The 16,977-nt window shown below is 39.7% G+C and overlaps 1 protein-coding gene across 1 annotated transcript in view; it reads right to left on the bottom strand.

Annotated features, from left to right (window-relative positions):
- The window catches only part of LOC140931255 (uncharacterized), a 76,406-nt gene that overhangs the window by 50,126 nt on the left and 9,303 nt on the right, over positions 1-16,977 (bottom strand). Inside the window, exons 7-28 of the mRNA XM_073381024.1 lie at positions 16,380-16,943; positions 14,613-14,816; positions 13,673-14,016; positions 12,007-12,244; positions 11,603-11,619; positions 10,642-10,683; positions 10,202-10,255; positions 9,726-9,821; positions 8,152-8,223; positions 7,489-7,533; positions 7,295-7,348; positions 6,759-6,812; positions 6,033-6,086; positions 4,429-4,536; positions 4,019-4,063; positions 3,722-3,775; positions 3,304-3,348; positions 2,770-2,967; positions 1,893-1,946; positions 1,468-1,512; positions 589-642; positions 446-499 (exon numbers count right to left, since the gene is read on the bottom strand). Of these exons, the coding sequence (XP_073237125.1) occupies positions 446-499; positions 589-642; positions 1,468-1,512; positions 1,893-1,946; positions 2,770-2,967; positions 3,304-3,348; positions 3,722-3,775; positions 4,019-4,063; positions 4,429-4,536; positions 6,033-6,086; positions 6,759-6,812; positions 7,295-7,348; positions 7,489-7,533; positions 8,152-8,223; positions 9,726-9,821; positions 10,202-10,255; positions 10,642-10,683; positions 11,603-11,619; positions 12,007-12,244; positions 13,673-14,016; positions 14,613-14,816; positions 16,380-16,943 (2,495 nt within the window). The remainder of the gene's footprint in view (positions 1-445; positions 500-588; positions 643-1,467; positions 1,513-1,892; positions 1,947-2,769; positions 2,968-3,303; positions 3,349-3,721; positions 3,776-4,018; positions 4,064-4,428; positions 4,537-6,032; positions 6,087-6,758; positions 6,813-7,294; positions 7,349-7,488; positions 7,534-8,151; positions 8,224-9,725; positions 9,822-10,201; positions 10,256-10,641; positions 10,684-11,602; positions 11,620-12,006; positions 12,245-13,672; positions 14,017-14,612; positions 14,817-16,379; positions 16,944-16,977) is intronic.

The raw sequence follows: 16,977 nt of genomic DNA, 5'->3' as shown, positions 1-16,977 counted from the left end.
ACAATTTTTTTTTTATAAACTAGAATGGGAGAAACATCAGAGGGGATGGGATTTTGCCCATTTCTTTTTGCCCTTTACGCAAATTTCTTTATATTTTTGCATTTTCATTGTAGGAATTTCCTTTCATTTAATAGCTACGGATAACTGAGAAAAGCTCGTCGATTTTGAATTCTACTGTAGTTTGAAAATAGTGCAGAGATTCAGTAATCCTTGACGCCCGAAAACGGATTGGATATCTACGCGAGTTTTAAATATACCCAGTCTCCATTATATAAATCAACTACTCTTGTGAGCCTGGTGGTTTCTTGAGGTCTCCTCGTCAAAACTAATGTAGCTGTAAACCTGCACTGCATTGAAACAAGGCAAATAAATGATGATGATGATGATGCAGACCGCACGATACAGGAATCGAACTTCCTTCACAAGCGGTAATTCTAATTCTTACCCTTTTTCCCCTACGTCCAGGAATACCTGGCCGACCTGGCATCCCAGTTACGCCCTGAAAAGTTAACAATGGTCACTGGTTAACATAAAAAAAGAGAATATTCTTTGATTTCTAAGGAAAAACTTAAAAATCTGATTCTTTACCGGTTTTCCGTTGTCTCCTAATTCTCCTTTCTTCCCGGAATTTCCAGGGTTCCCCTAAAAGAACAATTAAAAATACACTCACAATATGGTAAATTGTTTACTTAACAGTTAAAATGTTGGTGATCTCTTCGTTGCTGGTCCGAACTCTGGACTGGCAGTTTGGTGGTCGAGGGTCATATAAGTCTCGCTCTGACCGTAAGTGGAGTTGTGGTGACGGTCGCATTAAGAAACTGATTAAAGTAAGATTTGCACGAACGGGCGTCAAGAGAAAAAAGGCCTGGAATGTCGATCCAAGAAAGAAAAGTGTTAAGCAGAAAAGAATCAGACACAAGGGGTACTTTCCATTATACCAGGCCGATAGGTCAGAGAACAGAAGAACTAGCAATGCATGGACCGATATTGTTGGATCGAAGTGTTCTATTTTCATTTTTATTGAAATATTTACATTTCTATTTACATTTCCACCGAAATTTGAATTACGTCTTAATGAAAAGGGACTAGAAATGATCCGGTCAAAGAGGATTACCTCTGCACGCATCTCAATATGCTTCGAACATGGCACCGTAGGTGACAAATTACTATTTAATTTTGGCGCAAAATGTTTGTGTTAAATTATAACTTCAGACTTGAAATTACAAAGTTGGCGACGTTTTCCTAAGGCATATCTGTGAAATTTGCAAATAATTATTTCCTAATTTCAGTTGTCATGATCTGATCACACCCTTTCGAGAAGTTTGGCATAATGGAAAGCAGCCTTGATCTGTAAAAATGTCTGAACACGATAAGTTTTAAGCTTTAAAGTGTCCATCTAAATGTGCGGCGAGAAAAATGTTCTTTGAATAGCTGATTTCATTTCATAGCAGTAAAATCAAAGCATACCCTGGAACCTTGAAATCCACGGGCGCCTATCACACCATTACCACCCTAGATAGAAGAAAATTAAAATGGAAGTTAAGGAACAGTAATATTGTCACGTTAGTTTACTCGAAAAGAACTTTTATTGCCAACCTCCCCCCCCCCTCCCCCCTTACTCTGAATCTCTTTACTGTGCTTATTTCAAGTATCAAATCAATTGATACGAAAAAAATAAAACTTTCAACATGAACATTCATTTTCCCCTGTTCATTCAAAATTACAGTTCGGCCACAGAAAACATAATCCCTTGACCACTTGGCAATAACGACCGAGAAAAATCAATTTTCTATAACGACAACGATAGCTTCTGTCAGTGACCATATTTCATTGAGTTACTGATTCCTTGCTTCGGTTTATTAAGAATATAACAAAATCAGTTGAAGTCCTACCAGGTTACCATCTTTTCCACGTGCGCCCATTTCTCCGACCGGACCAGTGTCACCCTTAAAAATGAAAAGATGCCAGGAAACGTGTCACCAGCAAAGCCAAATGGCTTGCTTACGCAGGTAAAAGCATTTACAGTCAAGCCAGGTCAAGCGTTTCCCCCAAGATTTTATCATTCGAATGTTGGATCAGGAAGTCGCTGCCGCAATCAGTATCAAATTCATTCCTACATGCGTAATGAGCTGGTATTTTTTTTAACGATTACTTCAATGTATTCAGTCAGATTGAAATATTTTTGAATGGACAAAATTGCTTCAAAGACATCAACATCGAATTCGAGAAAACTGAGCTGGCACAAATTTCATAAATTACCTCGCATGTGAATTCACTGCTCACTACGCATGCAAGAATACGGTGATGAATCTGAAATCTACAACTACCAACGGATTCAACTTTCGAATAATAAATTCATAAATGGAATCTTCGGGGGTACGCTTGACCTGGCTTAAGTGTAAAAGCACAAACATAAGAATTAAATCGACATAAAGAGAACCATTCCAAGGAAAGCAAAAGTAAGTACTTTTTTCTTGAGGATATCCTTATGTTTTTGGTTGTAATGCCGCCGTCCAATCAAAATAACACATTTACAACACAAGCCAATCAAAACAATCACAAGCCAATCAAAACAACACATTTACAATCTGTCGTGCAACTGACGTACATTAAGTTCTTGCTCATCACTGCACATCACCTTGCGCTTATGTCGCATACCTGGAACTAGTTCTAAAGAAATTAACAAGTAGCAATATACATGAAAAAAAAGAAACAAAAAACAAAAAACAGCAAAAGGAGAAAGGAATGGAGAACCATGATCTTACTCACGAGCGAACCCTTTTCTCCGGTCGGTCCTGGTGTTCCGGTCTCTCCATCAGTGCCCGCTGATCCTTTTGGACCCATGGGGCCCATTTCCCCAGTGTCACCTTGGTAACCAGCGTATCCCACAAGGCCGGGTTTTCCGTTTTCTCCTTTTTGACCGCCTAATCCGGGAGGACCCGGAGTTCCGGGAGGACCTTGAGTGCCCTACGAACAAAATTCGTATCAGTTAATATGGCACTAAATTTTTAAACATATGACTTTGCATTTTTGTATCAATTCAAAGGTTTTACATTGACACGCAATGTCAGCGCTTATACGTCCCTTATAAAGAAGTAGTCTAACTAAAATAAATAGTAGACGCAGGGCTTAAGTAGCTCTATTCATAAAATTTTTCTACAGCTCCATGAATTCACAAGAGCTAATCAGAAATTAACGGAGGACAGGAAATTCAGGCAATTAATGGCTTCCACGAAACAATGTTGGTAAATATTTCACCTTAGAGCTAAGATCAAATCTGAAAGTTTCAAGCTGTTTACCAACCTGGTTACCTTCAGAACCTTCAACTCCTTTAGCACCGGGTGTACCCTAGAGCAATAAAACAAATCAGATTACATAAAGTATTAGCTTGACTTGAGCTTTTCACGAAATGAGACAATTAGACTGGCTAGCAGATTATAGGAAAACAAAAGGGGACAAATCCGAGTGCTCACTACAAATATAACACGCCATAGGGAGAGATGGAGCGTATCTTTTACGATGACCGCTTTAAAACGACAAGGATACCGTACCAAAACTATTAATAATGTGACAAAAGTATAAAAGCGACAAGAAAAAAGACATTGGCTTGAAGAAAAAAAATTCCTGAAATTTTAAAAACAAATTATCGTCGGAAGTTGGAAGTGTCTTCACTTTGACATGGGAACGTGAATTCGATTGCGGAAGGAAATAGTTCACTTACAGGGGCACCAATCGTTCCAGAACTTCCAAGGGGACCAGCAGGACCGGATTTACCCTGAAAAAGCACGAACAAATCCTCAAGTGAACAAGCGAATGGCGTCTTCTTCAATATAAAGAGAGACTTAGGGCAAGGTAGACTAGCAACAGGTGCCAGTTAATTCTCAGGGAAGTCTTCTGATCCTCCAAAAACGATAACAAAACAAGAAACAAGGAACGTATAACAGCACTGATTTACATTTAACAAAGCCAAGTAGGTTAGGTGTACCAAAATAGTATAACAAATTTAAACTCTTCCTACCAGTTTGCCATTCTTTCCTGGGTTTCCCTGTAATCCCTGTGCGCCCTTGAGAACGGAGAAATCTAACGATTAGAACCACAGAATTTCAATGTATAGTTTACAATTCAAAACCTCTTTTTGTTTTAAATTTCATTATGGAAAAGCCCCTAATTTTCTTTAAAGACCGTTACGCGCCCCTCTCCTATTCTTGTATTCTAAACGAGACATTTTACATTAGCTTACCTGTAGGGGTGGGCAGAGGGTCATATGACTAATCAAATATTTTCGCATCGACTATTTTAGATTTAACCGCCGAGAGAGCTTCGGCGCAAGATGACCACAATAAATTACCGCAGGCAATTTCTTCTTCCTTACACTAAAATTAAGTACTTAAAAGTGGAAACAAGGTAAAGACATCATTTTCAACCCACCGTTACTCCTTCCTCTCCCCTTTCTCCTCTCGGCCCGGTCGTACCTTCCTCACCAGGATGACCCGGTTGCCCCGGATGTCCCTGATGTCCCGCGTCACCAATTGGTCCCTACAAAAACACACATATAACGCATAAAAACGGGGCACTCGTGCTTTGAGCCTTGATATAACAAGCAGGCATAACACTGGAAAAATATAGATGTTATAACGGAGGTATGGCGTTGTATCAAAGTCCTTGTTCACAAAATTATACTACAGCTGGCCTAATTATTTCATCATACTGAGGTGTATGTTGTAAAGGGTTTCGCTACATCGGGTTCTAGTGTATTTGTTTCTGTTGCAGAAGCCGTGGACTGTCCGTGAATATCTGAGTGGTTTCGTATAGTTTGTTTATTTTCTTTTGAATCTTGATTTTAGATCGCTTGCCCGTTGAACGGCCCAGTCGCCGCCACGCTACAAAGCTGCGATAGCCACAGCTATATGGGCGATAATTTCTTGATGAATTTATGTTCCTCCTCCATTCCTCCATCGTACTGATCGTTTTAATCAACGAAATAATTTTTCACTTTTTTAGTGCAAAACCTATATTGCAAACAAAATGATCAGAACTAGCCATAGATCACCTAAAACGGCATGTATCGGCCTTTCTCAAGATTTCTTAGCAAACTTGGCTGAAAATCCAAGTAATCGTGATTTAAACGAATTCAATAAAACGAGTTTGATTACGTTACGGGAATAATAAGAATTAACCTCACGTTGATATCATTATTTTCAAATCCCGCACAGACGAGGAAATCTTGGGTGGAAATCTTACGTGACAAAATTGAGCTCTTCATGTACGTGAAAACTCTAGGGGTATGACTATTTGCCACATAAACAGTGGCTCTCAGGTTTTTCTGAAACTTTGTCACCTACAGAATTCTTGAGTATGCACTGCAAAGACAAATTGTTGCACAAAATCTGCTCGTGTAAACCTTCAACGGGGATTTTGCCGTTTAGGGGCTATTCACATTATACCGGAATGACTTTCATTCTGGGACGAGTTCATTCCATCTCCATATTATATTCTGTGTTTGTTTACATGATACCGAAACGATCTTTCGTTCCTGAACAAGTCATTCCTGTTTTCATTCCAAATGAAATTCTCGCTCTGATACGAAATTTCACTCTGATGTCAAGTAAACTGAAAACGAACTTCGTTCCGGATTGAAAATCGCAAATCGTGTAGTCTGGGGTGAGTTGCGCATGATTATCTGATCTGCCGCGAAAACCACGCGAGCGCCTTAGCCTGTGCCGTTCGATTTTATCATCTGAATGCAGTACGAACTTCACTCTGGAATGACATTCATTCTCGAATGAAAGTCATTCAGGTATCATATAAACAGTCCCTTAAACTTAGATGCGTGTATCCGAAATAAAAACGCCCCAGTTTGGTCGCGTGTGCGAAGATTTTGAATCCGGGTTCTCGGATGAACTGATGTGAGTAAACGCTTGTGAATCCAAATATCCTAAAATTAATTAATCAGAAAAAATTGACGAATCCGGAAAAATGTCCTCTAGAGTAAATCTAAGCCTATAACATCAGCAATCACAAAAAATACTCACCTTAGGACCAGGATCGCCAGGTCTACCAGGATTGCCTTGTTTTCCCGGCCAACCCTGTGAGAAAACAGGGCTTTATTAATCAAATGATCAGATTAAGATATGATTTGAAACGCAACGGAAAGATGATCAGTTTTCCGCCCTCCAGAAAACATAAAGCCATTCCTAGGGAATAAGACTCTGTTAACTTTTATCGCGACAGATATTTTTTTCTTTCCTTGAGCAATTTGCTGGTTAGATATTCAGGATATTCACATTATTTTTCGTTGTTAGTTACTACAGCGCACTGAATTTTATCGCGCTTTATCGTACTGTAAAATGGAAAAGTACCCTGGGTATCAAAGGTTTTTTCTTTCCCGCGGCGCGAAGTTTCAAGGTCGGCCGAAGGACAAGCCATGAAAACCAGAAATCGCCCATGAAAAGTTTCTTGCAACCAGGGTAATGGAAGGGCGGATGATTCCCTCAACCCGGCCTTCTTGTCTTGTTTTAGTGTGCAGTTTGTTTCCATGAGAACAGGCAATATTTAAGTAAAACTGATAAAAAAGTTTAACTGACAAACGTTAAATTTAAAAAAAAAACGCGATTTCTTCTGAATTTCTAAATGACAAGACAAAGAAAATGAGAAAGGCGACTTGTTCAAACTGTCAAACGAGAAAAAAACGTATAACATACAACGAATAACTTACTTGAATAATTCTAAAATGCCTTAGTTTCTTTCTTCAGACTTACCTCTATGCCTTGCTTTCCCTCTAATCCGGGGAGGCCTGGATAGCCAATATTGCCCTGCAAAAGATATAATACCTGTTTAGCGCTAAACGAGTTCGAGATCTATACTTTTAGTTACGGACCGTGTTCTTTCCCGTTGATTTATGGTCCAAGCGCGATGTGCGCGGGCCACACATTAACGAAAAAAGAAAGATAGCCTGCCAGCAAGATGTCTGGGGGACTCTGGGGGTGGAGGAAAGGGAGAAAACGAGACCTCTCCTGTTTTTGTTCCCCGTCGTAAAACCCACATAAATCAGAAATTTCACATATGCGACGAGTATTTAAATCATATTGTAAAGAGGCCAGGTTAAAATTCAAATCACCTAACAGATAATATTCAAGACCAACGGAATCGAATTTCTTCTCAAGAAATGATTCGCAATGCAGTGGTGTCGATCTATTGTCGGTGTGCCTATGAGAAGCAGAGTGGTTGCTACCGGTTGGTGCGTTATGAACCTCACTCGTTATTAGTTATTAGCAGGTTATATTTTGCTACTTACCATCTCCCCTCTCGCTCCGACTGGACCTCTATTTCCACGAACACCAGGAAGTCCCTGATAAAATATAAAAAAAGTATGATCGAAAACGGATAAAATTTTTTTCCCGAAAATGTTGCGAAAAATGCTGCAAGTATCTTAAGGCAAAAAAAACGGCAGTTAACAACGTCTTGAAAAGAGGTCCGCGTAAAACTTACTCGAAATCCGGGTGGTCCTGGTGGACCAGGTTCTCCAGGAGGACCCTAAATAACATAGAAAAAAAGAAGACAAATTCGGTAATGAACGTCAATACCACTGAGTGGCCTTTTTTAGTTTAGCTGCAGACTTGTACTAGTGGTCTTGATTTTGATTTCGGAGAGGGCATTACAGTGAATTCGGAGTTAAATGAATAAACGTATTTTCGCATAATTAACAATTAATTCCGAACAGTTTTTCTAAAAGATGCGTTTTGATTTTTTCTGTCATTAAATTAAGTTTTTTAAAAATTCAATATTTAAACTGAAAAAATTAAATGGGGTTAAGTGAGTGAAAGTGAATTTTGTGAACTTTTTAAGGTCGTAATATAGCTGTAAAAGATGAAGACATGAAAGTGAATATGTATGGATTTAACGGAGCCATCCTACTGATGAACAGTTACAACTTACATATATTTCGAGCAACAATAAATTGCCGTCTTTTCTCTTTGAATGGATATGAAATTTGATATATTTGAACTGCGGGATAAATATTTGCCACATGAAACATCATCGTTGAGATAAAGGCTTTAGGGAAAGAGAAGATGACAATAAAATGTTCACGTCTCGAAGCCAAGACAATACTAAAATCAACTTTTTTAAGATGTAATACGTCAGAGGTTTTACCTGTATAGGTTGTACATCTGAGCCCGCAGTATTAACTGAACCTGGATCAGGACCTTTTTCACTGGGTCCCTTCTAAGAGAGAAGAAAAAGAAGAGGATGTTATGCGCCATAGACTATCCTGAATACTAGACATTGGTCTCTTGAAAATTCTCTGAGAGGAAAAATGGACACGGTTCTTAAGAGCTAATACTAGATTTCCTTGAGATTCTAACTGAGACGAGGACGGCTCTGAGAACGAGATGCCCTCAATACTGAGTAGTGCGCGCCCGTGAACCAGCGTCATTTGGCGGGAAAACGCAATAGCCGTCGTCATTGTACTACGAAAGGGAGCTTTTAAGCAACAAGGACGGCGACGGCTACAAAAAAGTTACTTAAAAAGAAAATTCGCGCTGCTTCAGACTTTTTACCTTTATTCCATCTCGTTCAATTCGGCAAATACTGGCGAGTTTTTCTAGAGTTGAATCCTAAAGGACTGTATCGAAGTTCAGGAAAAGAAAAAGAAAATAGTTGTCTTGTGTTTACATCCTCCACAATGCGTGAAATAGGAAGTTTCACGTTGTAGGCGTGCACCGACGCCAACCAAATGTACAAAAAATGTGATGCACGTGCAAAATTGTTGTTTTGCTTTTTTACCGTTCTCGTTGCCGTTGCCGTCGCCGTCGTCGTTGCTTAAGCTCCCTATTGTCGTAATGACGGAAACAAGGTATCAAAATGTTAGAAGTTTCACTATTCTGCGATCGAAGAGGGCTTGACCTCCCGCAATAACAATAAACGTGTTTTAAAACTTTTCTAGTGACAACAAGCAAAAAATGAAGCTTTCGGGGCGTCTCTTTTTATAGAATACTCGAAAGGTCTATTGATCTTAAGTCGAGTCTTAAGGTCTATTGATGAGCGTCGGTAACGAAGGCAGTGCAAACTGTCGCCTTGATTTTGTGTGCCTGAAATTCTTGCTCTTGTGCAAATTACTGTCCCTTTCTCTGAACCTTAAAAAATGCAGCCAAAATATATGTGAATGAATCTGTGGGAAAAAGAAGAGAATTTAACAAACGTTTGTCCACGTTGACCATAAACCTTCAATTTAGTCGTTTCACGAGAAAATGGCAGCAAAGTGTAGAAAAATTTACAGTGAAGAGTTATTACCCATTTAAGGCTCATCGAGCTCATCGCTTTCTGACAGCGACTAAACATTTTATCTGGCGCGACATTAACTTATGATATCAAGTTACAGATATCTAACAGTGTAGCTTTCCTTATTTGAATAACAGCGGTCAGCCTGATCCAATTTAAGTATGGCCAAATGATCGTTTAAACGCGTCAACGAAGAAATACATTGTTAAACGGGTTGATTTTGCATAACGTTGCTACAAAAATTAAGTAAACACAAGAATGCAAAGAATAACGCTTTCGCTATGCGGTCTTCTTAATTGCATTATCGAATTCATGTTCCTTTTTGTAGTTACGTACGGCGAAAAAAGGTTTGGTATCCACAATATGAAATGTTCAATGATGAACTCAGTGTTCGAGCCCGGTATCGTTTACAAATGATCAGTCCTCCAGAATCAGGAAATACTTACAACAGAACGTCGGGGGCGCCTCTCCGATCTAACAGGCGGTCCCGGCAGTCCCGGGGGTCCGGGAGGCCCAGGAGGTCCGGTTTCACCAGCCTCTCCCTGCAAATTGAAACGACAAGATTTCGAGATTGGAAACAGCAGTTGGCGTGGCTTGTTGGACGATCACGAACATCATTCACATCATCGTGAGCTGTAAGGTGTCATGTCGTACCGAGTTCAGAAGGTTGGATAAATTCTGAATTTACTGAGATTACTAAAAAGATAAAATAAGAACGAATTTGTGACTGGTTGTTGTCTTCGTTAAAAAAGTTAAAATAAGAACGAATTTGTGAGTGGTTGTTGTCTTCGTTAAAAAGGTTCAATTGTTTCCAAAATAACTCAGTTAGGGGTGTACTTCAATTCATTAGTGCAAAAAGCACAGAATCCATTTCATTAATCATCCGAACTTTCCATCAACAGCTCCCAGTTACGATACCTACCGGCTCCCCCGCATCTCCTCTTTCTCCCCTAGGTCCGAGGGGTCCTACTGGGCCCTAAAAGGAATGAAAAAATGTGAGTAACTTCCTAGTAAATTCTCTCAGGTTTTCAAGTTGTCAATGTTCTTCCCCGAGCCAGTAGGTAGATGTGCTCGACTGCAGAGCGGGAATTATGGGTTCGATCTAAGTCCGCGGTCTGAACAATGCTCAAGGTCTCTTTAGAAATGTGAAACGTAGGTACTGCCTCGGTTTGCAAACGACAAGAACTTTCGCGTGCCTCGGATGACCACGCGGAATCGAAGGCGCAAAAATGCTGTCCTCAGTGAGTACGTTCACACTAAACAAATTGGCAGTTTAATTAAGTATTTTTGTTTTCCTTTTGGGAATTAGAGGTCCTTAACATACCACGGGTCTACTAAACAACAAGGGTACATTGGATTTACCGGTGGGCCAGGAATTCCGGGGTCGCCAACTGGACCAATTACCTAGTAATGAAAACAAAAAACCAACAACTTATTCTCTAGCTGTACACACGCGAAACTATGGCGTAAGTGAGCCCTTTTAAAATTGAGAAGACACGTTTCCGCACGTTACATGAAGGAAGCAGGCAAGAGTTTCAAGACATGGAGATAGTTAAATTGAAAGGGTATAAAGAAATGATGAAAAGAGAAGGAAGACAGAAGGTAAGTGCTGTATGTCTAGTATGTTTCTTTAGTAAAATCCAACTAGTGGTCTATTATTAATGCTGATTGGTTGAGCTACTACAACGCTATATGTTATAGCCCAGTAGTAGCGAAAAGCGCCGGCTTTGAAAACCAAAACAATGGCAGCTGAATCGCGTTTTGTCAGCTAAAGTTGTTTTGTCCCGATTTTTTTGACCAACTAGTTGGATTTTAATAAAAAATTATTCCTCTTTCCCTCATGGCCTCTGATTCAATAGCCCATTCGGGCTCGAGGAAAAAGTGTTAATTATCTCTCTATAACCTGTCGTAGTAGTGACGGCTGGCTGTTTTGTAATTTTAAATCATTTGGAATAAGTTGATGTACATGCTGGTAGAAGATTCCAAATAAATGTTATCGTGCCTTGTCTTCAACTAACCTGTGTACTGTGTTTCGGTCACATCGAACAAATCACATAACAACACAAAATCAGCTTTATTTTACCAATTGTAACTGACAGTGAGGTCATAAAGGCGACAGCAGTCATAGTAGGATACGTTTAAAATGCCTAAGTGTAACCTTAATTAACCCTTGTGCACCACTTTAAACTAGGGTTTAATCTGGAGACCAAATATAATAGGCTTACCTTTCTGCGGAATCACTCGAGAGGCAATATGCCATCTCCAATTAATACGAAAACAAATGTAGTAAACCATGACATTAGAAGACAGACATTTCACTTACCGTTTTGATCTTTTCAGCTGGAAAATAATGAAAAATCAAATTAATGACTAAAGACTCTGCATAATAAATAAATTGTTCCAGGCCTGCATGGCTAAACTCAATTTAGCTTAGTGAAATCTTGCTGTAAACAGATGAAAGTTTTCTGAGAATCATAACACTCTAAGAGCATAACTCTCCAGTCTGTTCACAAAAAGGTTTTCATTAGGCATTAGAAGAGCGACTTGCGACTTAAACAATCCATTTACAGTATTTATGCTAAGGAATCGAAAGAGTGGATGCGCGTGGCAGAGTTAGAAAGGCAAGGCACCGAAAACGCGATTCGTTATTTTCCTAAATTTAACAACGCGTCTTACCACTGACATTAGGTATTCACAGAATATGAAGAAATTGGCTCCCCCTCCTACCTCCTTTACACACTGTATCCGTGAGTGCTCGCAAGTGGGCTTGCAAAGCGTTGGGCGTGGTTGTCATAAACACATTGTTCTCAACGGGCGGCGAAGCCATTTTAACGAGGCTGCTCACATCCGGGTCTTCACCAATAGCCACGATGAATAAATCCGCAGGCCTTGATTTAATTTGTAGCGCGGCTTCTTGAGCAGCCACTGGATCTAAAAACTTTCCCTCTGTTATGAGAACGACTGTCTGAGGAGAAAAGTCATTTTATCAAAGGTTCTTGGCAAATCTGGTGTGCAAATGGCAATTGATAACAATTTCGTAATATAACCGACCCCTTAGGTTGTTTATTTAACTGCGAGGATCATTTCCACTTTCATATCTTTATAAACAGATCACCATTATCGGGTATATTACGAACTCACAATGGCCTGCTCTCCAGGCCCCAGTTGTTCAAAAGCTGGATAGCGCTATCCACCGGAAAAATCACTATCCAGTGGAGAAGTGTTAAGGAAAGCAACTGCGCTCTCTACTGGATAGAGATTAAGCCGGTGGATAGCACTATCCACCTTTTGATGATGAATAACTGGGACCAGATGGCTTGATCAGCTTAATGGAAAGCAGCGGAGCTTTGCGTACGGTCATCGCAAAGATCAGAGTTCTATTTCTGGTCAAGCCTAACTTTTTTCAGGTTCTTTTTCAACCTCTTAGGTTGTTAATTTAATTGCATAGATCATTTCCACTTTCATTACTATAGTCTTCAGTTCTTAACAAACCTCGACCGTTATATTTGCCAATTTCAACTGAGGCGGGAGACATGTTCTAGCTTTTTCAATTGCAAATAGGGTGACAGCCCATTTAAGGCCAAAAAAAGTAATAATTCCACAAGTCGCTTCTACGTCAAGAAAAAAATGTTTTGAAATGTTTCAGGAAGAAGGCTACATGCAGGAAACTATAACATATAAAAGACTATTTCTGGGTCAATTACCTCAGCAGAGTACAATACCAGTTGACGAATGAGTTTATTCTGTTTTACTTTTTTTTCAGAATACCGTGTCTTAGTTATCTATTTACCTTTTCTTTTGTATTATAGTTTTCTTTCATTATATTGAAAGCATCCTAATACATCGTGTCGAGTAGGCGCTTTTGAATGCCTCAATTTCAGCGCCGATATTCTCGTTGTTGGACCCAAACAGACTCAACGAATTACCAAAAATGTGCTTCGAATTTCCCTTCAACATGTTTGGCAAATTGACGATGGCTTTTTGAACATGCTATTCTTATAGCGTGTACTTAAATCATGGTACATAGCTGAGGGTCCCAGAAAGAGGATTTCAGCGCTGGTTCGCAGACGGACTTTAACAGAAGTTTAGTTCCGTCTGTGGCACAGGCTACTACAGGGCCGGGTTGATCAAAGCAGGGTGAAGATAAGCCAGGGTTAGTGCGAAATTTGAATTCAGAGATGAAAGCTTAAAAAGTAATTTCAGTTTTGTTTTTTGTCTACAATTAATTTTATGATTGGATGCTCTAAAAAGAATAGAGAAAATTATCCGGGAAAATGCATTTGATAAAAAGAAAAAGAATCCTTGGGTTAGCGCTAATCGGCCTTCAAACAACTAGGCCTAGAAGTTGTAATTATTTGTAGAGTGGATGAAATATAAAAATGTGGGTCTTCACCTTATTTGTACCATTCCTGGCGCCATTACCATCGGCATAAACTGTGTTCAGCACCTCATTAAGCGCTTGACTTGGTGACACACGACGATCACTCTGAAAGTCAATCTCGTCGATTGCGTCGGTGATCAGTCTCTTGGTGAGTGCAGGCCCGCTGAACGAGTCAAAGAGAACATGGACAAGAGGTCTGGTACCATAGCTTATGATTGCCACATGAGTGCCTTCATCTGTGACTTCAAAGGCGTTCACAAATTGCTTAGAAAATGCTTTGATCTTCTCAAAATTTGACTCACCGATCTCAGCCGAATTCTCTATCACTATTGTCAAGTCGAAGGTTTTGTTGCAAGCTGAAATAGAAACGTGGTTGAAATGTGTCAGTAGGTGACAGTGACGGAAGGCTGTGAAATAGGTAAAACTAGAAATACAATCTCCCAAGAAAATAATTTAAACCACCACCCTTCTTTAATAGAATGTGGATTAGATTAGACTTTACATTTAAAACTCCTCCGAACAAATCGTATAAGTCCTGCTTTAACACGTTGTCTTCCTTGATCTGACGATATCTCCAAGTGATATAAAAAAGATGCACTTTATACGAGTGTCAATGTATTTAGCACGAAACTATTAACCTGACAAACCTGAGGCCGACGGTGCGCTCATTTACCCCCTCTCTCCATCAGTGCTCTGTTTTACGGGTCTATACGGGTATTTAAAGCTACTTAAAGCTACACGACAAAGAAAGAAGTCAACACAAGGATATGACTAGGGCACACTGGGAATCGAACTTGAAACTTCCCACGCAGAAGACCTCACATTAACCGACTGTGCTTATCCTTGCTCCTTAATACATTTAAGGAAGTTACTGGCAAAGAAGTACAAGAAAAAATAAAAAGATTCTTTTTTCGTCTAACTAACATAACCGAAAACGAAAAGAGATCATTACCATTGACTGGGTATATGCACTTTTGAAAACAACCCGTAAGAGGATCCAAGCAGCATTTTGACTCGCCAGGGCAGTCAGAATCGTGTTTTGATTCAGCAGAGAGTCCACAAAGAACTGTCTTGTTAGGGTCAGGTTTTATAGCCTCACACAAGAGCGGGTCAGGGGTTGCAATGAAGTCAAAAGCTGGGCACTTTCCAGGTTTCTCTAGGAGAAAATGTCACAGTTAAAGAACCTAACATGTTACACGAGACGATTCGCAAGGACGTTTTTCAATGCATCAGAGCTTGTAACATTGTCCGGCATTGTTTCGAATTGTTACAGCATTGTTCCACCATTGATGCTAAAAATCGTCGTTGTAAATCGTCACGTGTAATATCACCTTTAGAGAGCTTAAGTAACTAGGGCGGCGACGGCAAAGAGAACGCCACCTTAAAAGTGAATTCGCGCTGTTTCACACTTCATCACTACTATTCCATTTCGTTTGATTTGTCAGATATTGGGGGGGGGGGGGGGTATTTCTGAAGATGCATTCTAAAGGACTGTATGCAGCGGGTTTAAAAACTGGTCAGAAACGATAATCGTTGTCTTGCTTTCACGCCCTCCTTAAAACGTAAAATTAGAAATTTTGACTTCGTGGTCGTGCCTTGACAGCAAAGAATTAAATAAAAACGGTGAGGCATGTGGAGAGTTCGTGTTTTGCTCTTTGAACCTATTTTCTTTCTCTTTTTTTGGCGTTTTCGCTGCCATCGTCATACAGGCATTCAGTCTAACAACATCTAGGAAATGTGTCCAAACAGTTAAAACACAAATTTGCTGCGTGTCACCTTAAAACCCACACCGTAAATGATCTAATAGATAACGGCCTATTATCTAATAAACGCCCTTCCTAGAGAGAGGCGTCTAATACAAAATTAACAGGGTAATAAACGACGCCTCCTTTCTATTATAAAAATCACTCCAAAATACTACGAAATGGCAAAGCAGTTCATGGATTGATTAACAGAGGATTGCACCTTGCATCTCGTTCTTTATTTTATTAGCTTCGCCACATAATATAAATACAATCAGGTAATCAAACGAAGTAACAAAGAAAACGTGGCAGGGATTCCGCAACAGCGTGAGCCAGTTACTGCGGGCCCAGAAAATTAAAAAATATAAGAATAGTTAAAATACAGAATGGTTCAAAGTAACCAGCGCTCTTTGATATTCTTGATCACTATGCTCAGTATGCCAGCAATTTTCGTCTTGCACAAAGTGCTTAGCAATGATAAAGAGGGTCAAAAGACGGATGGATTTGATTTTCGCCAAACGCATTTTGTATCAGTTTTGTCTGCCTCTTATGATCTTGTCTATTAAACGCCACCGCATGGGCCCCTAAAATTAAATAGACGCCCGGTATTGTTGCATTATTAACAATTATTCCTTGAGCCCGAATGGGCTGTTGACTTAGAGGCCATGAGGGTAAGAGGAATAATTGCTTTAGTAAAATCCATCTAGATGGTCAAAAATATCGAGACAAAACAACTTTAGCTAGCAAAACTCGATTCAGCCATTTTTTTTTTTGGTTTTCAAAGTGGGCGGTTTTTGCTACTAGTGGGCTATAACATATAGCCTAGTAGTAGCTCAACCAATCAGAACGCAGCATTGATAATAGACCACTAGTTGGATTTTCCTAATTTACGGTATATTAACCAGTAAACAGCTCTCTGTTTGTTCACAGGCTAACGGTATATTTGTATTTCAACTGCAAGTAAAAGAGCCTCTTACCTGCAGACATCTTGTTGGTGAGATCACTTAATACCTCACTCAGTTCATTTGCTTCATTAGCTTTGTAAACAAAACTACCATTACCAGCTAACTTTTCCAAAAATGAGCGAGGGATATTACGATTGGTTCCTATGGCGACAATTGTCACACCCAAGTCTCTGAGTCGTTTTGCTGCTCCCTCGTGGAGACTAAAAGCGGACGTGGAGTCGTTCGAAGCAATGAATATAAGGAAACGAGGATAACCTTGCCTCATTCCTCCTTCTAAGCTAAAGATCTTTTCTTTGGTCGTGTTTAAGGCAATGTCTACCCTTCTCTGAGAGTCGTTGCGTTTTGGTATGTTGTCTATGATCTTTTCCAAGTATGGCTCGTCTCTGTACTTTCGGAAATCTGTCAGAACTGTAGCATTGTTCCCGTATTCAAGTAGCGAGAAATGAATGTTGTTTTCCGAGCTAGAAATGCTACGAATAAGTCTTTTGAGGAACGTCTTGACATCATTGAAGGCACTGCTTGTTGTAGTCCTTGAATTTTCTATTGCAATTGCCACATCCATTGGTATAAAGAGGTCTGTTGAAATAAAAACATGACTTATTTAATCCAT

The sequence above is a fragment of the Porites lutea genome, chromosome 3, assembly GCF_958299795.1.
Source record: "Porites lutea chromosome 3, jaPorLute2.1, whole genome shotgun sequence".
In the NCBI taxonomy this organism is placed as follows: Eukaryota; Metazoa; Cnidaria; class Anthozoa; order Scleractinia; family Poritidae; genus Porites; species Porites lutea.
This window is presented reverse-complemented; position numbering and strand designations above follow the sequence as displayed.